Source organism: Daphnia pulex, chromosome 1 (assembly GCF_021134715.1).
Source record: "Daphnia pulex isolate KAP4 chromosome 1, ASM2113471v1".
NCBI lineage: Eukaryota > Metazoa > Arthropoda > Branchiopoda > Diplostraca > Daphniidae > Daphnia > Daphnia pulex.
In genome coordinates this window covers 2,942,702-2,965,599 of record NC_060017.1, presented here as the reverse complement: position 1 = coordinate 2,965,599, position 22,898 = coordinate 2,942,702, and the positions used below count along the sequence as shown (strand labels likewise).

Below are 22,898 nucleotides of genomic sequence, written 5' to 3'. Positions count from 1 at the left end.
GTGCACCAAATGAAATCGTATTAGCCTAAATTTATCATCTTAGCCTTAATTTGTTCAATCAAATGCAGAGACAAGAATAAAAAATCAAATTAAAATAATCCTTATTCAGTTATTTAATGATCCCTCTTTGGTTATTGCCAATGCACAACCGTCATTAAATTTTTTGAAACTTTAGATTTGTTTTAGCGAATATCTATACGTAGCGCCTGTAACATTAGGCATTTCACGACCTATTCTTAAGAAAACAGTGACGTCACTCGATTCAAAAGTTACCACTTCTGACAGCAGTAATAGTCGGTACTCGCGGGAGCCAGCTTTCAGCCAATTATATGTGATTCTCAGAGAGAAAAAAAAGTCATCGGTCTTCCTTAACCTTTAAGTAAGTTATAAGAAGATGCATCGATGAGCCGACGAAGCATCTTATTATCTGAGTAGTTTTACGACGATATTTCATTTTTAAATATAACTCATAGAAAGTACAATGCAAGTGAATCAACATGATCGTATCTAATAAGTTTGTGAACCTTGTAAACCGTACTGCAGTCACGTGGGGGATTCTAAGTAAGGGTTCTGAATCTGCCCGTGGGATATTATATTAAATTAAGGAAAGAACGAAGACAACGTTGAAGATTTACCGGCGGTTGACAACCCTCAGAGTAATGAAAAATTCAGCGGGCGCGTTAGTTAAAACATTTATTAAGTAAAACTTAGAAAAGTTACGGCCCGATACGGCCTAAAATGTTTCTCTGCTTTTCATTTCAGCAGGGAGTGACAACATTTTCTAAGGATTTATAAGGAAAAGCAAAGTCATATTCATATTTCATACATTGAGCAGTGCATTCACACTGCCGAGCCCTCGCATTACCGAACGTTAACACTAACTGGAATATCTATATGAGTCAGCATTGACACTGAACCACCTGTGTGGGTGTTGAAACTAGCTGTTGACTTATTTGTATTTCACCTGTCTGCACGCGTCGTAAAACCGCAACCATATATAAATGAGGAGATCTGCATTACTGTGTACAGCAGCTGCGAGTTTATCCTTAGTAACTCGATGTTAGTAAGAAATCAATCAGCTATGTTTGTAGTCTATATCCGTCTCTACCAAAAGAACGGATCCGCAGTCACCATTTGACATTTATTAAGTTGACCTTGGTGGGGGGGAGGGGGATCGGTAAAAGAAAAAAATGTGAATGTCTGATGACTGATTTAGTCTTCTTGTGATTCCAATGATGAATAAATCTATCCTGTGTTATCTGATGCCAGATCATTGATTTAGCTGGCTCCTACATTTGGGGAATGAATTTTTCTACCAATGGCGGTTCGAAGGAGCGTGGAAACATTCTGTCAGTTCTCTGCTTATTGAAACCGGAAGGCGACCGCTATATATTCAGAGTAGAAAAAGTGGGAGTGATTTTCTGTTAGTCTCGTCATCTGTCTCGGTATAGGCCTACTGTCAATCAGACACACTCGTTGAAACTGCAGTTCGGCAGCAACGGAAGGAACTCTAAGAAAGACAACGGCCGAGTATAGCCAAAGCATATACAAGGGTTTATCACGTAATCATTGAGTAAAACTATTAGGCGGTTATCTCAAGTTGAGTGGGAAGAATGTTCCCCGGTCAATCCTGTATAAAATAGTATGAACGGAATACAGAAAGAAACTTTGACATACTACAGATTGTACCTGCTTATTTGGAGATCCTTTACGGAGGTCTTGTTGGGTTCTCTGTTTTCTTCTCGTGCATTGTATATGCATCATCTTGCATGTTTGATTGATAGGTCTCGCATTATTTGCTACTCGGTGACTCTCCTCCCACAGGTTGTCAAGAGCAGTTGACTTTCCAAGTCGAGTCGGATATTCCGGTAGCAGTGCCGGGGAACTCGGGACCGAGGACTGGGCGCCGACTCCTCAATGTTTCGAGGAATTAGAGCGGTAGCAGGTAGACTACCGAGTGTCCCGTCTGCGCTCTTCTTCCACCCACGTAAAAGACAACGTCATCTTCGTCGACGCACTGAGCAGAAGCAATGCAGGATCGCTGCTTACCTATAATTTTACAGTCCCTGGATATAAAAGGAGCGATTTATCTGTATTTCGTCAGTCTCCGAATCATCCTTCTTACCTTTTCCTGCCTTTTGTCATCCCGACCAAACTTCAAATCGAATTTTACACCAGTCTAACATCTTAGTAGAAAACCAAACATGTACTTCAAGACGATAATTTACTTCTACTTTTGTAAGTTATCACTTGCGTTCGTTATAGTTCTTTTCCTTAGCAACATGTTTTACTAATTCCATTCAATGGTACAACAGGCTGCGTTTATTTGGCGTCACGACCGATCGTTTCAGCGGCGACGGTGAGTCCACCGCGCTCGTGGAGACAGCAGCAAACCGTCGAGACGTTGCTGCGCTTTCCATTCATCAATTTCCTGGCGAATCCGTGCGGATTCATGGCCGCCTCTTCGACAATGAACCCAACGCAACCCAGTTGGCCCGGCATAGCGACGGAGAGACCGGTCAATCAGTTCGACTCCAATGTCCAGCAAGCGACACCGGCTCCATTGAGAAATCTCGACACCAACGCCACTTTGGAGCAACAGACTCTCGGTTTCCTGGGACCTCTTCGCGATCGCTACGCCAACCGGAATTACACGAACGAAGAGCGATCCGCTTTGGCCCAGGAGTTTAAACTCGTAGTTTTGGAAGCCATGCACTTGGCCCGCCACATTTATCCCCCATCGGTTAGCAATCAGTTTTTCTTCTTCCACTTTTCCATCCAAATCTGACAGTCTTTTTTTTAAATTATTATTTCAAGGGTCTACAACAATGTGATGGCATTCAGTTACAGTCACTGCCTAACGACGATCTACTCGTTTCCCCCCAGGTAAAATATTTTTCATGTCGAATGAGTTGAATTGCAAATTAAACATTATTATTCCTTCACGCACTAGGGTGAAATTCAATTGAAGGAAGTTTATCGCGGTATGATGATCACAGCGGCTCATTTGCATTTGATGATTCGCGACGCCTACGATTCTGCCCGATTTTGTCCTTCCGAGAACCATGCCCAACACCAAAACATTCGACAGTAAGCAAACCCATTGCCCCTGCGCTCTATTTGAAATAGCAATGTGTTCATGTCTGATGTAATTCTATAGATTAACGGGGAAAGTGGAGACTTCGATGTGCCTGATTTTGCATTCTGCTATTGGAGCCGAGGAATACGATAATTCAAATTTCTTTCGGGTGGCAGAACAAGTTCTTAAATCCAATGTACACCGCTACTACGACTGCTCGGCCAGGTAAATTCACGAACATCTAACCGGTGGCAAATCGAATAAACTAACATCATTTTTGTCATTTGCTTTTTTCAGAGAGATTCGAGGTTGCCTTGTAGTCCGCTTTGCTGATCGAATCTTTGCTGGCATTCAACGAGCGCTCTTCTACACCGAAGCACCGCAAACGTCAACCGTTCCTTACGTATCTGAACAGAGTTCCTAAGAGGAACTATATAGATTGCACCAAACAGAAAATTACTCCTTTGATTATTTGCATTCCTCCAATTTCAGGGTCTAATCCAAAATGATCTCTCGTTCGGAACAAAGACACGCTTAATCTCTAACTTGTCCAATAACGACATCATTCCCTTGTAAAAAATAATGGAGTGTAAAATTAACAATTGCTATTTATGAATTATGACATATTATGATAGTATATTATACAGTACATTATATTAAATAGATGTGATTACAATGAGGGCTCAATACAACATGTAGTGTATGCACCGATACTTGGAAAGATTTTTCATTGAATTCATTCAATCGACGTCTCCTGTTTGGTTATTCCACGGACGGTTTTCTTCAGTGGCAAGAGTGTCAGGTGAGCCGGAACCAGTTTCTTGGTTTAAATTTGACGATGACGCATCCAGTGTTCCATTCACCTGGCCGCCTTTGAGTTCATGAACATAACGAAATGATTATATTCTACCGTACATATTAAATAAAGCTGCTATAAGACAATCAAAACATGTAATTTTCTTCATGTTAGTATACTATAACTATTATACCCATAGAAGGTGTAAGGTGTACGGAAGTATGATTTGACCGATGTGATATCCATTTCCGTTCGTCTTGAAATTTGAGCTCCACTTGACAACGTGAGCTGGTATATGCAGCCGGGCAGAGACAGGTGATATTGCCTTCTTCTCCGGCCACTTTATTATTTAGTTCCGGCTCCAGCATCAAGCAAGTTCCTCCATTGAGGCAACTGTCGCGAGCGCACGAGACTATTTCTGTTTCGTATTGATTATTCAAACGGAGCAAAGAGAATCACAGAGTATAAGAGACAGAAAACCAAAAGGCTAGAAAATGAATTATTGAATAGAAAATGAATCGGTAGCAGGCTACTAGCAGCCAAACGCTGCGTATCTCATATTCGAAAACGAACAGCTAACCCGAATCAGGGCAGCTTAATATCTATTGCTTTGAAAATGTCACTAGTTCAGCAGGTAGTATATATATGTTCAATGTGTTTATGCATCTTATCAGTGCGTATTAAGCAAAATGATTTACTTTGGTCGCAAAGGAATCCAGTCCAATGAGGATGACAGCGGCACTCCCATGGCTTTAAACAATAACCATTCCGGCAGCCAGGATAAGGATGGCAGACATCGCAGTTACTACCCCACCATCCCACGCGGCATCTGCAATCGCATGAAAGTATTCAACAACAAAAAAAAGGGAGTATTATACAAACGGAGAAATTAAAACAAGTGATGTCTTTTGTTTCCATACTGGTGCGCTAATAATCACGTTGATTAAATAAAGTAAGCCCTTACCTGCACTGATTAGGCATTTCACAATAACCGTGATCGGCACTGCATCCTTTTTTGCAAATGGCTACATGAATGTGTAAAGAAATTAATATTTTAATTAAGGAATATTTAAACGTAAGGTTGGACGTCTACTGCTGTTTTTCTCGCGGGTTGGCAGGGTTTAAATTACTTTATGAAAGATTTAGTACATTTCGGGCGACGCTGGCGCGCGCCCACTTATAACCTAATTGAACAACACGTCAGACTAGTCTATACTTTTTCAGGTGGTCCAAGAAAGTTTGAAAGGGCTGACCTTGTTGAATGTTTTAAAACCAAAAATAATTGAACACTTATAGTCTACGTACGTACGGGTTTGGCATAATAATCCGGTCCAACCGGGATAGCAAATGCAGTCGAGAGGATTCGTTCGGCAAAATCCATTGTGGCAGCCAGGGAGGGTTTGACATTCGTTGCAAAATTCACCAGTCCATCCCGTGCGACACCTGTGCTGCCCGTCCATTAGTATCACGTTTGTTTTAGAAATACGCAAAATTTTGAATTTGATAAAAAAGAACAAGTTGTCACCTGCATTCCCCCGGTTTTTCACAGAATCCCCGGCTTTTATGACAACTCTCCTTACAGGTGGCTAAATTGACGTTGGAAATTGTTAAAAATGTACAGAGCACTTTGCGGTCCTTAAAAAAGAATGGCGACTGTAAAAGAGTTGAGTTTTTCATAAGCGGCTGCTTCTTTTTGACATGCTGTGGCCCAGATTCGAAGGATTTTCCAAAGCGAAAATAGAATTACTTGGTACCAGCGTGTCACGTGGAAATGGTTAAGTTATCTCCAACATTATTTATTCTTCGCTTGAATAAATCTAAATGCAGTACGATTCAAACCAGTTGATTATATACCAAGTTATTTGTGTGTGTTTTTGTCAGCGATTGTGTCAGCGGAATTGTTATATCATCGCATGTGTCATTTGCTTTTGGTTAATAGCTGTTATTATTATTATTTTCAAGTGGTAGGTTATAATAGCCCGGACATGAATGCAGCAGCTCGGCAAAAGATGGATTTATCGTGACCACAGTTTATTGAACGAGTTTAGTTTTAAGATATGAGAACAAGAAGTGGAATAGCTTCCGATTGGCAGCAACCTGTTGGTTTTTTACCGAATAACCGTTGCTGGTACCTTGAGAACAAAAGAGGCCGGTCCATCCCGGTTTGCAAACGCACTCGAAGCTCTTGTTGCACGTCCCGTGAACACAACCAGGTAACAAGGCGCAATCGCGGCAGTGCTCCCCCGCAAATCCTGCTCATATGTAATCGGGAAAAAAAAATGTAATCGTTATCAACAACTTCTTAGCAAGAAATTAAATATGTTAAGACCTATCCGGCAGCGACATTCTCCGGGTACTCTGCAGTGGCCATTTAGGGGGTCGCAGCCTATTAAAGAAGAACAAAGCCTCTCGACATTCAAGATTACCTTTGCATTTATTACATTTGTTCCTTTTGTTCACAACTTAACCTTTTTTACAAATGGGGACGTTGCATAAATCTCCAATCCATCCTTCGAAACATTCTAGCTGGCCGTCTGGAGTGCAAGTAAAATGCCCTGCTTTACCCTCTTTCGACTCACATGCCTGTCTTGCAACAACATTAGATATGAATAAAGAACATTGTTTTGTGGCGGATCTAATAATAAAAAGCTCTCGTTGATTCTTGATCCAAATACCTGGCGCTGCCATGACGTAGAAATTGGTGTCGGTTTACGTAATTTGGTTCCTTCCGCACTCGAACTGAATTCTATGCCGAGCACAAGCGCAATCCATATCATACGCAGTAACAGACTCGATTCCATGTAAACGTGGTTCTTGGAGGAGTCTAGCAATAAAATCAACTTAACTATCAAGAAATCCTCGCAGCAGCACTTTGTCTCGATGACTGATGATACCACACAAACCACTAACAATGACAACTCGCCAGCATATGATATGACCCAAAGAGGAACAGGGTAAGTAAAAGAGGTTGAACACATGCCTTCGAGGCTTCCGCATCCCCTTCCCCTCTTTCAACTTTCCACTACCTGAACAGGTACTACATACCGTCATACGTCTGATGGCCATCTTTCTTTACCTTTTTCTTTGTTTCGTTTACTTGAATATCAACAACTAGATAACACCATTTTTCCGCCTCGAAGGAAATCAGTCAGGATTGAGGGATGAACACGAGTTAAGAAACAACGAACGAATAGTCATTTAAAACAGAACATATTAATAATTGATTTTAAAATGAAGATTGGGTTTCCATTTAGCCAATGAATTTGAAAATGAAGAAGATCCATTTGATTGTTCGTAGAACTGAGGCACCGTACAAAAGAGTCTGATTCAAGCGGTAGACTACGTCGATAACGATTCCTATTCCGTCGACCATGTCTCCTGGAAAGTTGCGACTTGAATTTTGGTCGGCTGACTTTCTGAGATTAATCTACTCATATTGAAGATGACAAATCTGTTTGTATCTGGGGCAGTCGTACATATGCAATTTTTGGACAATATATTTACCTCGCGGAATGTATTATTCGGCGATGATCCAGTTGGATTGAAATCTCTAAATGTCAAAGGCCTTCCAGACGTGCTCTTATTGTTGGAAACAAAATTATTTTTTAAAATTGAAAATTAGTTACGTTTTATAAGGACTCTATCCAACTCACCGGAATTGAGCAAACAACAAGAAGAAGAATTACAGGTAGCAACAAGGGGTATGCTCCAACCATTCCAAAGGCATGATTACTTGACTGCTAATAAGTAAACACTTGAAATTATTTATTCCGAACGCCATAGACCACCTCTTTCGAATGCAAGGACTGTTTCAGCACCAAGGACGGTCGATACAAGACGACGCTTTTTTCTTTTTGTGTTTCCGGTGATGAAATAAAACACACCCCTCGCCGAATCCCGTTGCAAACCAACAAGTTCCGAATGAAATATATTAAGTTTCCTTCTATTTTTGCTTTGAGAAAGGATACTGCTGGCATTCCGGTGTAGAAAGTTTTGAGGTGTTTCTTTTGTACAAGATGAATACAGAAAGGGATATGCGTTTCCCATTGATTCTATCTATCTTGTACCGTAAATAATGACAACCATACTCGACTAGCCTCAAGTGAACGACCTCTACTCGACAAATTTTTCCTCAAATCACAACGGCAATGAGAATAGTACAACACCCTGTATTGGGTCACATGGACACATATGTTAAGTACCGTGTTAACAACGCAACAGGAAGAACCGTCAGAACTGGTGTGAAAAGGAGAATCCCTCATAGTTTGAATGGATTAAATGTTTATTGAAAACCTACATACACACATTAGATTTGATTTACTTTTTAGCCATTGCCAATGCATTTTCATTAGATAGGACTTGAAACTCTTGAAAACACTGAGATATCCTTTGGTTAGCCTTCAGGAACTTTTCAGCACAATTAACTGCACAGGAATTCTGAAACAAAAACAATAATAATTACCTTGCAAATAATACAAAATTCTGGTTTTTTACTTCTTGGTCTTTGATGGTCCTCGAAGTGAAGTCCCACACACAGTCCACAAAGCATAGCTCAGAAAGTTTGTTGTAGGAGAAGAGAAAATCTCGGAACTGTACAAAGGGTAAGAAAAAAAGTTATGCAAATTTAATCCATACGTCACAGTCGTTCGAAGAAAGACCAATATAATATGCACGTAAGAAAATATCTCCAGTTGAAGCAACGTGACTTGATCATTTAGCAAATGTAAAAAAATGACTTGCAATCAACAGATTTGAGAACAAGAAAACAATCGTTATTTCCACTTATACAAATAGACAAAAATAATAGCCGAATAAGTTACCGATTTGATTTGTTCCGCCTCAATTTTAGCGGCGTCAATTGCTTCGGAAGTCATTTTAGATTTTAGAAAAGTGTGAAAGCAGACGACATTTTCCTCGTGTGATTTCAGACACTAGCTGCCACCTGGCGTAGGAAGCAAGAACTCATTGGTGACTTCAGTGTTTACATCAGTTTTGAACAGTCGACGCACTCAACGGTCGCCAAGGCAGCTTGGCTTTGAAAAACACTAATAAAACCTTGTCGTCAGTTCGATTCACTGTGCTTCGTGAGTGTGTTTCGCGGGTGAATTCAAGATCTTTTCGTTGCGTGTGAGTGAATTCGTGGTGCCGGCAGCGTGAGGTAAGATCATTTCGATCATTTTTATGACGATAGATAGATGCAAGAGGAAAAAGTGGCCCCGGGGCTTCATTGATGATTCTACCCCATAAGTTGTTGCCAGACCTCCCATCATTCAAACAATTTTATTCCCTCGTGAGGTAGTCGACGAGAGTTGCATGCTAATAAGCAATGTCGTAAAATTGTAACCATTGTTTTATTTCTTTTTGGAAAATGAGATGCAGAAGAAGAAGAGAGGTCATACCTGGGTCTTTGTCTGACTTCCAGATGTGCTTGGAATTTTAAAAATAACTTATTATATATCTTTTTCCTTCTTTTGTTTTTAAGGAAAAACTTTTGGAGGTGTTGAAGATCTCCTCGTGACGTCCGGGATCCACTCAAGATTCCGCACGCAGGTAGGACAATCTATAAACCTGAGAACGTTCAGACATGGTGCACCTTGTTTTTTGTTTTAATAAGTCTTCGCGTGATGTGTCACAAGGACCGTATTATAGTTACGTCACCGTACAAGTTGTGAATTTCAATCAAGGTCTTTTTCGGAATTTTGAACTGCTTTCAGCCGAAATGAGGACAATTAAAATTTGACGGGTCGCGTCATTTCTTTTAAAAAAGAAAATGTTTTGATCAAACGTCGATATTGTTTTTAATTCAATTTTTGTATTATATTGTGTCAAATTGCCGTAAAGTCAGAAATCGTGACGACTTCCTGGTGAGATGGACGGTGCGATTCTTTTGAATTGTTTCCCTTTCGAATGGGCAAGCCGCAAGATGGCGTCACGGTTCCTTTCACCGTAGCCTTGAGAGTTTTCCACACGAAAACAACAACAACAAATGGGACTTTAGTGGCCCAATGCCGTAAGGCTCTCGATTGTAAGGCCCTTTTTTTTTATTCCTCGATTGTGTGTGCGACTGGAAGAAGAAAAAATTCACGCTCCAAGGGAAGTTGTTTCGTTTTTATCGGTTTATTCTTTAGCTTGTATTATATTCCCCTCTTGTTGCGGTAAGCCCGTTGTGGCCGTTTCTTTTCTTTCCCGCTAGGCGGATGTGACGTCATGGCCCAGAGCTTGGCACAGCCAACAACAGTTGGTCTTGTGCTCTCTTTATTAACGTTGTACTAATCCATGGACCTTTCCTACAGGCCACGAAAGTTTTTCTCACACAACTTTCTTCCATTGGCGGAACGGTTGAACGACCTCATGCGACCTCTTTTGACTCTTGACCTGGGGAAATCTCTGTCTGCTGGAGATTTTCCATCCGTCTCAAGAGTTCAAGGTCAAGGTCAAACTGAGAATCACAGTTAGTCACAGAATTAACGCAGGAATAAATATGAAATGAAATTTAGGTGCTATGAAAGTTTTGATTAAATAAGGCAATTGAAAATGGCCGAGAGAAACCGGATTAGAGACCATGATTCAACGTGTGCCCTATAAGGCCATCGTTGAGTAAAAAAGGTATAGAGGGAAGCTGATGGCAAAAGAATTTAAATATCTAAAGAGAGAAAGACGGCCATATATGGCGCCATCAAGGTCTGTGTACTTGGCTGTCGGCTATTGGGAAACTGGTTTTTCTCGTCTTTCTTTGATGGATCATGTTTTCTTGTTTAGAAAGAGAAATTCTAGTTAAAAGATATTATATCTTGATGAAGACTTGAAGCTGCTCAACTGGTCACGTTTTCCCTATCCTAATTTATTTATATTCAAAGCCGTATGGTAATCAATGGGGCCCCTCTCACGATTCAACCCTGCCATCACGCACGCCATTTCTTTATTCATTTCGTGACCGTGCCATTTTTTTTTCTTCTTTTTCCACTTTTGGCTCCATCCCAAAAAAGGGATTCCATCATAATTTTTAAGTTTAAATAAATCGTTTAAACAGTGAAAGTTTTTGATTTTTCGTCGAAAGATATCGATTTCATGTGTTTTGGTTCGTTGACCGCTTTCTCTCGTGTGTGCGACTTGGAACCAATCGAAATCGATCGAGACACAACTCAAGTGTTCGAAGCTGCGTCATTATCGATTTCTTGATCATCGATTTGCCGATGAAAACTTCCGGCACATGCGCAGCCGTCATACGAAATCTTATTATTGATTTTGTTTGGTTTTTCTCTTTTTTATTTCTTGAAAATCTGGTCGAGCGGATCCCGCGGAACGGCATCGTGAGAGAGTAAAAAAAAAATTTTTTTTCACGCAACTGCGTCAGCGGTAGCAGACGGGATGAAAGGCTTGGTGTGTTATATAGCTGGCTGGCACGACGCCTCAAGGTGGTCTGTGACGTCACAGCCGTGGCCAGAGCAGCTACCACCACACCACCTGGCTTCCATGACCTGCGCCCGTTTTTCAACCGTCCCCTGAGGGCTCAAAGATAAGAAAAATTTTTCCTTCCAAAGAGAAAAGACTTAAGCAGAAAAAGGGAAGAACTAGAAAAAGAAAAATATGCTGACGTCACTTTTAGCCATGACCAATCACCACCCAGTCAGAGCCCTCCCCCCTATCTAATCAGACCCCTCCGTCTTTTTTTTCCGTTTCTCTCATTCTCTGTCCCTTTATCAAACGGTTGCTTTATCCACCTCCATTCTCGAGACCACGCGCTCTCCCAAATTGTTTCAGAGTTAAACTTTACACTGCTCTGATCGATAAAATGCAAAACATGCCACGTGATGACGTCGCCCGTATCTTATTTCCCTTTCACGCTGATAGGGCGCGTGTTTTTGTGTAAAAATGGCCACGTTTCCTGCATCGTTCCCTCTCTCTTTTTTCGTGATAAAAAGGGCGGCGATCTGCGCGTCGTCATTTGAATAATAAACAAAAAAAAAAGAGTTCACAATTTCAATCTTTTTTTATTTTTCTCGGCACGGAAAAATTGAGGCCAAGTTGCGTCACAGTCAAGAGTCCACACGCTGCTGCTGCTGCCAAGTATTTCTTTGTGTGTGTGTAGACATTTTCGCTGAAACCTGTTTTTTAATAAAATTTTTTTATAAAATTTGGACTTTGGTCCTTATCGACCAATAATTCAATAGGCGACACACTTGGAAGATTCGACGTTCCGATTCGTCGGATTTTTCACGTTTCGTCGATTTTTCCAAGGTTTTTCTTGTTTTTATTTTATTGAAGCTAAAAAAAGAACCGAGATAATCGTCTTCCGCAAAATAAAGAAAAACCCTCTTTAAAGTCCCCTGGAATGTTGAGTTCCTCCACCCTGGACACACACAGTTTAACGTTTCAGTTTGACCTGCATTAAAGAAACGATGCCTGCGGCCATCACCCGAACGGTTCTTTTCCCTTAAATAAAAATATTTTTTTCAACAGTTGAAATTGTACCCAAAAAAGCGCGGCCATCTTTTCTTTCACCCCCGATCTTTCCCAAATCGACTTTTACACACACACACATAAATAGACATCCATCTTTCTTTTCTGTGGAGAATGCAAGGCCACGGCCAAAAGAAATAACTGGGCGTGCGTGTGTGTACGGAATGAGTCCACACACACACACACACAGAGTCTCTTATTTTTCTCTCGGCTGCAAATAGCTCAACGGGAGAAAACGTGCCTCAACCTATTCCCACCCTTCCCCCCCACTCGCCCTTTTCTCTTTGGAACCGGGCCACCACCACAAGTCGTCTGTGACGTCACACAACATGGCCGCCACACAGCATCGATTTACCGCTTCTCGTGTCTGCTGGGTTGGGAACACACTTTTATTTCTTTTTCGAGGGGAAATGGAATGACTGTGGAAAGTGGCGGAATGGGTGATGAAAAAAGAGACGAAAGAGAGAGAGAACTAGGGCTGGGCAACACACAAGGCCATGCATACGTATAGGGCGGGGCGGAGCTTAATAAATATGGCGGCCATCTTTATTATTTTGTAATTCTTTCTCTCTCGTCTCTCAAATAAACTTGTTTTAACATTTTGATTTGAAACAAACCAACGTCTTCGAGTAACGACATTTTCTAAAAAATAAAACTGGTTTTTCTAATCGAAAGGAAGAAACAAGTTTTGACGACGATTATATATTATATTCCCCACTCTCTAAATACGGCGTCTCGTGTTTTTCTCGACTTGGCTGCCGTTAGTGGCGCCACCGTCAGTCGAAGCTGAAGCCCCCCGAAGGCGCGTAGTGAAGTGCGCGCGTGTGCGAGTCTCTCGGGCGCCTCTGTGTAGGCCAGTTTTTGTGTGTTAGTAGTCGATTGGTCGTCACGCTCGACGCTTGTCTCTCGGTTGTTCTTCGATTCCGTACACAATCGCCAGTTTTTTTCGTTGAAATATTTTTCTTTTGTTTGTTTGTTTCTTTTCGCGGACTTGCCAACATTTTTCGTTTGTGAATGTGTCGCCATTTTCCCGCTGCTGCAGGACCAGGTGTTGTTGTGTGTCGTCACAGAACGACGGCGTGAAGCCCAATTTGTTCGTGCTCTTGCAATCGTCTGTGTGTGTGTGCAGTGTGTTTCTGCGTGTTGGCAAAGGAATTTCGATTGACGGCCATGTTTTTGTTGTCGGCCACTGTTTTGAACCTTTTCTCGGTCGAATCTTGTTGATTTTTTCGGCCAACCAACGCACAGACCAATCAATCGGTTTTGGTTTCACCGAATAGTTATTTTTTTGAATTTGATCAAACAATAAACACTGATCGCCTGAAGGTGGATCTTCGTTGCAGCGCCGGTGCGTTGCCGCCAATGCTTTCGTTGGCCAACAGCAGCAGCAGCAGCAGCAGTGCGGCCAACATGTCGGCGGCTGGAGGTGGTTCGTCATCGGGCGGAGGCGGTGCCGGACTAGTGGGTAGCAACAAGCGGCAACATTGCTACCTCTGCGATCTACCCAGAACGCCATGGGCCATGCTGCAAGACTTTAGCGAACCCGTTTGTCGTGGATGCGTCAATTATGAAGGACCCGACAGGATCGAACTCGTCATCGAATCAGCACGACAGATGAAACGAGGCCCTTACCCTGGTGGCGAACCCATGCCACCAACGGCCGGACCAACGTCGTCGTCGTCGTCGCAACGACCGGCCGAACTGCGAGTCACGACGACACCGGGGCCGGGCAAATCCAGCCATCCGGTCGAAAGGCTGCAGAATCGGCAGTCGGAATTGAGCAACGGCAACAATGCTTCGGATGGATTAGCTAATGTCATGCCGGCCCATGCTCACGGAGGTCACGGGCATGGAGGACATCCCGGAGTCCCGTCCATGTCTCGTTCGTCTCATGGACCTCCTGGACCAGTCGGACCACCAGGCGGCTACAATCACATGCATATAAATGAGCGCCCTCGACATTTACCTGCCGATTACCCGTCTCGATTGCAGCAGCAGCAGCAGAATAGTGTCATGACCCGAATGGATTCGCTGGATCATTCCGATCCGCGTGGACCTTCGGTTCGCGGTGGTCCCTCTTCCGGTGGTCACCACATGCAGATCAATTCACACGGCCGTTCCGGTGGACCTAAAAGAGAACGAGACGACGACGACGTCAACAATGCTCCGTCTCAAGCCACTTCGTACCTGTCGAGTAACGGTATGATGGTCCAGCTGCAACACGCTGACGGATCCAAACGATCCGCCATGGAAACGATATCCGATTTTCGGCCTCAATTGACGCGAGGAGATTCGCTTCCAGTCGGATTGCCTGTCCAGTTTGATCCGCGTGACGGCCGGTTGAATCACAAGGAACGACCCACTCGAGTTAATTCATTCGACGCTCCATCCTCTAACAAAGGTAAATTTTTATACATTTGTGAATCAATCATCTCCACATTCCTCCTTTTTACTGGATTCCCAAGGCCGCCACCTTGTTTGCACAGTTAGTCCGTACCGTACTCCCTCTCCTAGTCGGACAGAGAGACCTCAATAGGAGCGTAGACAATTTTTCTGAATGATGCGACTGCGAAAACCCCTTATTAATAAGAAACGTCATTTTAGGGGGTTTTGACCTCAGGGCTGCCATCTTTGTTGGCAGCTGAGTTGGACGCGTACCAAAGAACCTAAACGGACTCGGCAGTCCAGAAGAAAGAAGAAGAGTTTTGGCTGTCTATTTTTAAGACTCTGAGCTAAACGTGTACGTTTATAAACAGATAGAAATACAGTACAACCTGAAAGGAGGGGGGGTGCAGCTCGCGGGACAGCCTAGGGTATTGAAAATAGCCACAGACTCTTCCGCCAGATGCCACAACACGTTTGCCTCATTAAAGCTCCTTTTCTCAGACTTTCCTTGCGAGTTAAAAAACATGATTTGTATTTATCGTAAAGAATATAACCGCGTGACTGAAAGGGAAATGGGCGTGAAAATGTGTACGTGGAACGGGATCGGCTCTCCGAGAGGAACAGTGCGCGCATAGTAACGAACAAAAAGGGAGCAGTAGAGCGGCCAGCGTGAGCTTTTCACTCTGTGTGTGTGTGTGTGTATATAACTGATTCAATGCCACATAGTAATAGGTGACGTCACATATGAAAGCGTTCCCTCCAAACTTCCATCATCATCTCTCACGCCAGCGGGGTAATAGCCGCGAGGGCCAGCCCTTTTTTTGGCTGGTTAAAATTAGGCTTGGCAGGGGGATTTGGTCACCAGTTGTCGCACATGTGCATTGCGTGACTCAGAGACACATACGCACATATTACAATATGCTTCGTCGGTACGTTGACCCCCTGTCGGAATATTTTATTTGTTTTCCAGCCAATATCAAAATCTGTTCAAGTTGCGATGAGAATTTTTTGGCCAACTATTTTTTCCCCAATTACATCGACGGCCGATGGTGGTAGAAATCTCCACCCAATACAACACGTATGTGGCGTGACCGGCAACGGTCGTTCCAGCAGCACAAACAGCTTCAGGGAGGACAAGTTGAACCGGTTTTTTTTTAATTTTAGTTGGTCGGTTGGCTAGTTGGTTGTTGTCTGAAAATGTTTATACGAATGCACGTACGGCGTGTGTGTATTTTTATATATAAAAAATGTCTAAAAGCGAAGGACATGGGCGACTGGGCGTTAGAAAGGGAAACACAAATGTATCTCTAGTTCGTTGGATAAACTTGATAATCCCCGCGGCTTTCTCAGCAGCCGACCGGTTTTCTCAGTTTTTCCACGAACGGCAACACACAATGGATGGATGGAACAAGCACTTTCCAGTTCAAACCTCTACCCCTCCCCTCCCAATTTTCTGGGTTATTTTCTGTGTTTTGGAGTTGAGAAAAAGAACGTAACATTAATTTGGGTATTTTCAGTATTTCCCGGAATCCCGTCTGCATCCGGTGGAAATCGCGGCGGAGTAACTGCATCTCCGCTGACTAGAAACAGTCCACCGGGTGGGCCTCATCAGCTTCCACCCGGCCATCCGCTCATGGTGCCCCCACACTCTTCGGCCGGCCCACTGCCACCTAGTAACAATCACGGGCCGTCCCAGCAACAAACGTCGCAACAGCAGCAGCAGCAGCAGCAACAACAACAACAACAACAACATCCGCATCACCCAACAACGTCCATCAACGGTGGTCCACCTTCTTCTACTCCACCCTATGGCGCTGGGCCGCCGGGCTCTCACGCTCACCCGCCTCCGCCTTCCACAACTGCCAGCGGATTGACCGGTGGCGGAGGGGGGAATGCGGTACCTCCTGCTAATCCAGGCAAAGCCGCTTCGCCGATGCAGTCGCTCATTTCGGTGGCCGATACAATACTGCCCGTCTCAAATTCACCTCGAGGAAGTCCGCCGACCGGACCTGCCGGAGTGGCTCAACTTTCCCGCACACCATCCAGGGGATCCCAGCATTCGCCCAGCTCATCAGGTAAATTTACCGTTTCACTACGCGTGATAACAGTTTTAATGAGATTGCAAGGAGCAAAGGCTGTTTTATCTTGACATTTGGATGATTATTAACGAGATAATTGGATTAAATAGGATCGGCCACAAGTCGGCGATCATCTGGAAACGGCGGTGCGACGGTGAGCAACGGGCGCCACGGTTCAACGTCCGAGGTGAATGCGACAAGCGCCAGCCCTTCCGATCCGGGATCTCACTACGCCGGATCGGACAGCGGCGTTAGCAGCGTTGGCGGAAGCAACAGCAACATCAATCCGACGACGGTTGCCGTTCCGCCGGCTGTTGCGGCCGCTGCAGCCGCTGCGGCGGCGGCGGCGGCGACGCTCAAGTGCACCATTTGTCAGGAGCGGTTAGAGGACACGCACTTTGTCCAGTGCCCTTCGATCTCGCATCACAAGTTTTGCTTTCCATGTTCCCGTGATAGCATCAAACAGCAAGGTGCCGGATCAGAGGTGAGAGGAGCACTTATCAATTCTGTTTGCTTTCATTTTTGTCGTCCGATAAAGAAAATGGACGTTATCACTGGACAAAAAATGATAACCATTTGATTTTTTCTTATCTCTCACGCAGGTTTACTGCCCCAGCGGAGAGAAATGTCCGTTGGCCGGGTCAAATGTTCCCTGGGCCTTCATGCAAGGCGAAATCGCTACAATCCTGGGAGAGGAGATGAACAACAAACCGCTCACAAAAGAGCGGGAAACTTGAAAACAAGTTTCAAATTTTTTTCCCCCTCTCGACACCACCACCACCCCCTCATAAACCCCATATTTTGAGCTCTCTCTTTTTTTCTGGTTCCTCCGTATTCCTTTTTGATATCGGAGTGATTTTTTGTGACCCGTTTGGAAGGTCCTGATTTTTTTTTTTTTTTTCTCTTTTGAATTTTTGTCGATACAAATCCCGCGTGGATCATGCCGTGCGTGTTTCTCCACATACACAGACACACACACAACAACAACATGAAACACATACACATTATAGGGTGGAGGAATTATTTCCTTTGCCCGTTTGTTGATTCAATGATTTTTTGTCCACTCTTTAAATAATCAAGTGCAACGGCCATTATTAGACAGACACAGACACGAAACGCTCAACTATTTTTGCTCCCATTTTTTAAATTGTCATTTTGTTCGGTTTTCAGACATTTTGCTGGATGATTCCGTCTCTTTTGGTTTTTTTTCTTTTTCTCTCTTCATATTTGTGTGTACTGTAGATATCGTCCGTACGCACACGCATAACACCGATTGTGTATGGCATTTTCTTTAATTCCGTGTCTGGATATTTGGAGAGAAAGACAAAAGAAGTTACGAAAATTTGAAAACAAAACAAACAAAAAAAAAAGACAAACAATTGTGCGCCAAAAAAACGCGATGTCCTTTTTTGTTTTTTAAATGGAAAATAACCCAAGTTGTCCCTTTATTTTCTGGGTCATATTTTCGTGTTGAAAATATTTTTTTGGTTGATTGTTTTTTATGTTGACTTGATGGTTCCACAATTTTCCCCCAATTTTTGTCAGGTCGTAAAAAAAAGGCGATTTTTTAAAACTACTACTACTACCACTGCTACTACCTACTACTACTAATACCATTACTATTACTACTAGTACTATTACTCGCGTAACAAAATATCAGATATACCAGATTACAAAAAGAAAACATACAGAAAAAATGGAAAAAACATGTTGTCACCTTATTTTTAATTTTTTCGGGTATCAACGGAAATTCCGTTTTTTCATTTTTTATTTTTTTGATTTCCTACATGTGCAGGGGGATTGAAAGTTCAATTAGTCTACGACGTGACTGGACGTCACGAACCCAAAGAGGAACTAAAAAAGTCTCCTGTGCTGGCCGAAAGTCACGTTCCGGGGCAAAGCCGTGAAACGTCGTTATATTCAGCTAGGCGAGCGCGGCTCGGTGCTGTAGCCGTTCCCTGGCGCGATAGTGTTGGAGAGGCCAGCGCGTGTCGATGCTAGACGTGTCGGGCATGACGATCTTCTTCTTCTGCTGTACTACACTCTCTCTCTTCTTGTCGATATAATTGGAAGAGAGGGAAAAGGGGGAGCCCTCAACAACCCCGACAGACGCAATTGGGTAAAAGCAACACGTAGACTCTGAAAAGGCATGTCACGTTCTAAACTACCGAAAGGGAGAAGAATGAGGAAAAAGAGAATATCATTACGTGTTATGTTTTCATTTTTTCTTTCTTTTCTCTTCGGTACTACTTTTATCTTGATTGGTCTGCGAGATTGGCTGCTAGAGAGCGTCGTCATCGATTCCGCCCGGCGGATCGATACGGTGACGTGCGCATGTGGCCAGGTCGCCCCATTATCCATTTAAGCGTCCCTTGGTTTTCATTGATTTTTCTATGTGGATGCACTCTACCGTGTGTGTGTGTGTGTGTGCCGTTGCATTATTGGCTGGATTCGTTTTCAATTGATTATTCATTGAATACTAGACACACGGAATAGATATCTCGCGAGGTTCGATAAATCTGGACGCGTGCACGAGATTTTCTTCGGTTCGTGTGATGGTTTGATGCTGACGATTGAAAAATTCATTTTGAATCACCACCAAATGTGCGCGCTTGTTCAGTGATGCGAGAGATGACCGAGTTTATTGATCGCCGGCATCATCGTATTTTCTAGTCAAAAATAAGACGCGAGCTGCCGAGTATTGATCGCCGACTCTACTTGATAGCTTCTTAATCTGATGACGTCGACCTTTGTCCGCTTTTTTTCTCTCTCTCTCTATTCCTCGACACTTCCTGTTTGACCGTTGGAGCACTGTGAAAAGAAATACTGGGTCAAGGACGAATCTAATACATCAACACACTTTGATTGGCAATTTTCGCCATTGTGCCATTCGATTCGGCGTGTTGGTTTGTATGATTTTTTTCAAATCGGGAGGGCCGTTCAAACCGGACATGGAATGCAGATGATGAAACACTTTCAAGATAAAGAAATATATAATCTCGTGATGTCACATGTTTATCAAGAGAAGGAACCCATTTTATTTGCTTTCCTTACATAAACTCCCAAAGTTGCGTGAGAAACCTTCTAAAGTTGTTTGTTGACGATCGCGTGATTCTCTCAAGACACACACACACACGCCAATTGACGGCCATTTCACGTCATCTCTTCTATCTTTTTTGTTTTCCTGTACGTAATGTTCTTATTTTGTTTGCTAGACATGAATCGCCGTCAGGACAGCCGAATGATAAGCGAAATGAAGGAGCAACTCCGAAGGTTACAGGAACGCCGCCAAGAACTCGAATCGCGCCAAGTGGATGAGGAAGAAGCACTCGGACAGAAATCGATTGTTCCTCACCTCGCCAGAGTAATGAGGTAAAATGCCAACCAATTTTCATTTGGCTTCGCCTTACTCTCGTTTCCCCAACGATTAAATGATTAAACTTCTCGGGTGACTTGCGAGCAATTCGTTTGCCAAATTCATTTGATATTCTTTTATTAATTATTGAACGATGCCAAATTTATTGACCTGGATATATCGTATGATTCTCCCACAGGGATCGCCAATGGGCTCAGGTTCGTTCCATGATTCAGAGCAATATGGAGTGCATCGATCAAGACATTCAAGTCAGTCCACATTAATAACTCATCGTCAATTTTCACGTCAGATCAAGTTTAATTAAATTGTATCTTCCCATAGGAGACGATTGGAAGATTAGGGGCGGCCATGCTGGAGGAGACGGGCGATCCTGCACAATCTCCGCGTCGTTCGCAACGACATTTTCCCGATTTGATACCCCGAAAAGCGAGTCAATCTCCGCAAAAGCCGAAGACGGAACAACCCGTCCATTCATTTTCAAGCAACCAACAACAACCCGGATTCCTTCCCCAACCGGGCAGTCCGTCTCGTCAAGCTCTGCTGGAAGCTGTTAAAGAAACCCTGGAGAGACGCAAGAAACCGGCAATTGATGAAGAAGAAGAAAAAGGAAAAGAGTCTGAGCAATCTCCGCGCGTCGGATTCTATCGATTCCGTCACACAGAGACAGTTGCTGCTGCAGTCCAGGAAGACAAGCTAAGCCGACTAAGCGTTCAAAAGCTTCCGTCTGTCACTATTGCCACGCGAAAGCCGGATCGTCCCCTAAATCACGTCATCAGCGTCCAAAGTCCATCGATCGTCTCGACGATTTGCCAGTCGCCTGCATCCGTCGAATTGCTGACTGAACGCACTGCCAGTAGCAGCAGCAGCAGCGCCAACCACCACCAGCAGCAGTCGCCACCCAACTTGGAAATCCAGCCGGATGATGTGGCCCGCCTCTTTTGCGACCTCCTGGCCACTCAACTGGAACTAGCTGTCGATTCGATTGGCCCAATCCAGCAACCTGAATCTCCCAGGCAATGTCAAGTAAGAAGAGGCCGTGTGTGTGTGTATTGTCTGTCTACAGTCTAACTTTTGCTATCGTCCGGGTGATGAATAACAGATTCGTGTGCAGTTGACGTGGATATATACTTCCTGTATAGATAGATAGATACCGTCGTATCTGTGTCTCTTTTTTGGGGCTCGGATATATGTGTGTGTGCTCACAGCTCTTGTCAAAGTTTCAACGAGCTAATGTGTTTCTATGGTTTATGTATAGCGTGACAACGACGACGACGACGACAACGAGTTCCGGCTAACAATCGATAGCTGCACGCAGACGACTATCTGCAACGTCAAGGTGTGTAAACTCGTCGAGAGATAAAAAATAAAAAGGAAAAAAACAGCAGCAGTCGGGGCAAAAGAAAACAACATGGCAATTTGATTATTTTGTTTTCTTATAATCAGGACTCTTCAACCGTGATGGAAAGATGGCATCAAACGGATAGAGCGGTCGGTCCGGATCGTCCTGTTTCATCGGATTCGGAAGAAGAAGAAATAATGCAAGTTTCCAGTAAAGTCGAACAAGAAGTAAAAGTAGAAGAAGAAGTAGACGAACCGTTGACTCCGCCGAGGACAAGTTGCAATAATATTGTTCCGGACCCGGCGCCACCACTGGATTTGAATCTCTGGAGACGACGCTACCCTCCTACGCCACCTTCTTCCTGTTTCGAATCCTTAATCAGACAAGTCGAAGCTGCCGCTCACGAATCTTTGTCCAACATGACAGCCGTTGCTTCTTCTTCTTCCTCCTCCTCGGACGCTACCGGAATACTACTATCATCCAGCAGCCTTTCCACCAACGCATCTTCCTCCAGTGTATTTATTTATTGATCTAATAAGAGACTACAGCACTACGTGCCATCTTTCTTTTTCCCATCACAAAACTTTTTGGTTTTCCAACCAATCCTCTTTGTCCCCCTCCCCAGTTTCTTTTACTTTTTTAATGGCTTATTCCTTGTTTTCAAACTCGATTATAGGCCACCGTTGCCGTGAGTTGGTTGTCAGAAGGCGAAGTGCCAAACCGTGTCACCAGTCCCGGGCAGGTCGCTGTTCAAAAAATAAGAGGAGCGACTGGAAATAACGTAAATAATTGATCATCTACTAAGCATGAAAGACGCGAGAAAATTTTCAATTTTAACTATATGCTTCACTTTTTACCGTCGCATAGATGGATCGATCCGCCGAAGTGACGCTCAGTGAAGGGCAAATCCCTTTTAGGGATATTGTTCCATCATCCAACTTCCGTACGTTAAACTTTGCTTTTTCACCATTTTCTCATATGTACTATAAAACTCTATTCCCATTTTTTGAAAGCTTCCTTATTGTATTATTAAACAAACAGACTTTCTGCATGGCTTTCATTCTTTTCAAACAGGGTTGGCGTCGACGCTGCTAGATGGCAGTTCGCAGGGCGAAATCCTTTTACCGCAACAACAAACGTCAAGATCGGATTCAACCGCCAGTTTCCAATCGGCCACCGGAAGTCTGGGCGAGATTCCGGCTGAACGATTCAGCCCCACAGATGACGACTTGGAATCTGAATGAAAAAATGGCGTCTATTTTGTTACCTGTACAAAACTCATCATTGTTTACAGCAACTCTCACGATTCCGACGTCCATCTATACTCAACTCACAAACTGAACAAATACACAAAGTGTAGTTTTTGAACTGATAAAGCGTCTCGA

At 43.5% G+C, this 22,898-nt stretch overlaps 5 protein-coding genes and 2 long non-coding RNA genes across 7 annotated transcripts; 3 read left to right on the top strand and 4 right to left on the bottom strand.

The window, feature by feature from the left end:
- Positions 1 to 2,959: 2,959 nt before the first annotated feature.
- On the top strand, positions 2,960 to 3,559 carry LOC124189051. Its single transcript, XM_046582016.1, has 3 exons — positions 2,960 to 3,090; positions 3,161 to 3,304; positions 3,377 to 3,559. The coding sequence occupies exons 1-3, from the start codon at positions 2,987 to 2,989 to the stop codon at positions 3,501 to 3,503; spliced, it is 375 nt and encodes a 124-aa protein (XP_046437972.1). The 5' UTR covers positions 2,960 to 2,986; the 3' UTR covers positions 3,504 to 3,559.
- A 110-nt stretch (positions 3,560 to 3,669) lies between these two features.
- Positions 3,670 to 7,700, bottom strand: LOC124189041 (delta-like protein 4). Its single transcript, XM_046582008.1, has 12 exons — positions 7,529 to 7,700; positions 7,380 to 7,454; positions 6,551 to 7,302; positions 6,344 to 6,458; positions 6,205 to 6,261; positions 6,008 to 6,127; positions 5,401 to 5,461; positions 5,185 to 5,318; positions 4,840 to 4,900; positions 4,574 to 4,704; positions 4,069 to 4,293; positions 3,670 to 3,950 (listed from the first exon to the last, which is right to left on the bottom strand). The coding sequence occupies exons 3-12, from the start codon at positions 6,851 to 6,853 to the stop codon at positions 3,820 to 3,822; spliced, it is 1,338 nt and encodes a 445-aa protein (XP_046437964.1). The 5' UTR covers positions 6,854 to 7,302; positions 7,380 to 7,454; positions 7,529 to 7,700; the 3' UTR covers positions 3,670 to 3,819.
- A 439-nt stretch (positions 7,701 to 8,139) lies between these two features.
- Positions 8,140 to 8,850, bottom strand: LOC124189067 (mitochondrial import inner membrane translocase subunit Tim9-like). Its single transcript, XM_046582017.1, has 3 exons — positions 8,696 to 8,850; positions 8,370 to 8,465; positions 8,140 to 8,312 (listed from the first exon to the last, which is right to left on the bottom strand). The coding sequence occupies exons 1-3, from the start codon at positions 8,747 to 8,749 to the stop codon at positions 8,193 to 8,195; spliced, it is 270 nt and encodes an 89-aa protein (XP_046437973.1). The 5' UTR covers positions 8,750 to 8,850; the 3' UTR covers positions 8,140 to 8,192.
- Positions 8,851 to 8,868: 18 nt separating this feature from the next.
- LOC124189032 lies at positions 8,869 to 22,885 on the top strand. The gene is made up of 10 exons (XM_046581996.1): positions 8,869 to 9,033; positions 9,358 to 9,425; positions 20,014 to 20,170; positions 20,353 to 20,422; positions 20,496 to 21,197; positions 21,430 to 21,510; positions 21,618 to 22,028; positions 22,190 to 22,294; positions 22,381 to 22,456; positions 22,588 to 22,885. Exons 3-10 carry the CDS (start codon positions 20,016 to 20,018, stop codon positions 22,755 to 22,757), a joined length of 1,770 nt encoding a protein of 589 aa, XP_046437952.1. The 5' UTR covers positions 8,869 to 9,033; positions 9,358 to 9,425; positions 20,014 to 20,015; the 3' UTR covers positions 22,758 to 22,885.
- On the bottom strand, positions 11,859 to 12,166 carry LOC124189094. The gene is made up of 2 exons (XR_006872612.1): positions 12,056 to 12,166; positions 11,859 to 11,980 (listed from the first exon to the last, which is right to left on the bottom strand). It is a non-coding gene; the product is annotated as an uncharacterized LOC124189094 (long non-coding RNA).
- Positions 12,505 to 18,374, top strand: LOC124189024 (interferon regulatory factor 2-binding protein 2-like). Its single transcript, XM_046581985.1, has 4 exons — positions 12,505 to 14,736; positions 16,238 to 16,795; positions 16,909 to 17,282; positions 17,401 to 18,374. Exons 1-4 carry the CDS (start codon positions 13,698 to 13,700, stop codon positions 17,533 to 17,535), a joined length of 2,106 nt encoding a protein of 701 aa, XP_046437941.1. The 5' UTR covers positions 12,505 to 13,697; the 3' UTR covers positions 17,536 to 18,374.
- On the bottom strand, positions 22,023 to 22,590 carry LOC124189083. The gene is made up of 2 exons (XR_006872611.1): positions 22,371 to 22,590; positions 22,023 to 22,283 (listed from the first exon to the last, which is right to left on the bottom strand). It is a non-coding gene; the product is annotated as an uncharacterized LOC124189083 (long non-coding RNA).
- Positions 22,886 to 22,898: the final 13 nt, after the last annotated feature.

What these genes read in the sequence shown, in the direction of transcription:
- LOC124189051 (XM_046582016.1), top strand. Translation starts at nt 2,987, where the DNA reads ATGATGATCACAGCGGCTCATTTGCATTTGATGATTCGCGACGCCTAC. An exon ending in CAACACCAAAACATTCGACA is followed by an intron (nt 3,091 to 3,160) that starts GTAAGCAAACCC and finishes GTAATTCTATAG; the next exon opens with ATTAACGGGGAAAGTGGAGA. An exon ending in TACTACGACTGCTCGGCCAG is followed by an intron (nt 3,305 to 3,376) that starts GTAAATTCACGA and finishes TGCTTTTTTCAG; the next exon opens with AGAGATTCGAGGTTGCCTTG.
- LOC124189041 (XM_046582008.1), bottom strand. Translation starts at nt 6,853, where the DNA reads ATGTGTTCAACCTCTTTTACTTACCCTGTTCCTCTTTGGGTCATATCA. An exon ending in GAAATGCCTAATCAGTGCAG is followed by an intron (nt 4,705 to 4,839) that starts GTAAGGGCTTAC and finishes ATGCGATTGCAG; the next exon opens with ATGCCGCGTGGGATGGTGGG. An exon ending in TGGATTCCTTTGCGACCAAA is followed by an intron (nt 4,294 to 4,573) that starts GTAAATCATTTT and finishes AATACGAAACAG; the next exon opens with AAATAGTCTCGTGCGCTCGC.
- LOC124189067 (XM_046582017.1), bottom strand. Translation starts at nt 8,749, where the DNA reads ATGACTTCCGAAGCAATTGACGCCGCTAAAATTGAGGCGGAACAAATC. An exon ending in AGGCGGAACAAATCAAATCG is followed by an intron (nt 8,466 to 8,695) that starts GTAACTTATTCG and finishes CCCTTTGTACAG; the next exon opens with TTCCGAGATTTTCTCTTCTC. An exon ending in GGACCATCAAAGACCAAGAA is followed by an intron (nt 8,313 to 8,369) that starts GTAAAAAACCAG and finishes TTTTTGTTTCAG; the next exon opens with AATTCCTGTGCAGTTAATTG.
- LOC124189024 (XM_046581985.1), top strand. Translation starts at nt 13,698, where the DNA reads ATGCTTTCGTTGGCCAACAGCAGCAGCAGCAGCAGCAGTGCGGCCAAC. An exon ending in CGCTCCATCCTCTAACAAAG is followed by an intron (nt 14,737 to 16,237) that starts GTAAATTTTTAT and finishes GGGTATTTTCAG; the next exon opens with TATTTCCCGGAATCCCGTCT. An exon ending in AGCAAGGTGCCGGATCAGAG is followed by an intron (nt 17,283 to 17,400) that starts GTGAGAGGAGCA and finishes TCTCTCACGCAG; the next exon opens with GTTTACTGCCCCAGCGGAGA.
- LOC124189032 (XM_046581996.1), top strand. Translation starts at nt 20,016, where the DNA reads ATGAATCGCCGTCAGGACAGCCGAATGATAAGCGAAATGAAGGAGCAA. An exon ending in CGACTATCTGCAACGTCAAG is followed by an intron (nt 21,511 to 21,617) that starts GTGTGTAAACTC and finishes TCTTATAATCAG; the next exon opens with GACTCTTCAACCGTGATGGA. An exon ending in CCAACGCATCTTCCTCCAGT is followed by an intron (nt 22,029 to 22,189) that starts GTATTTATTTAT and finishes ACTCGATTATAG; the next exon opens with GCCACCGTTGCCGTGAGTTG.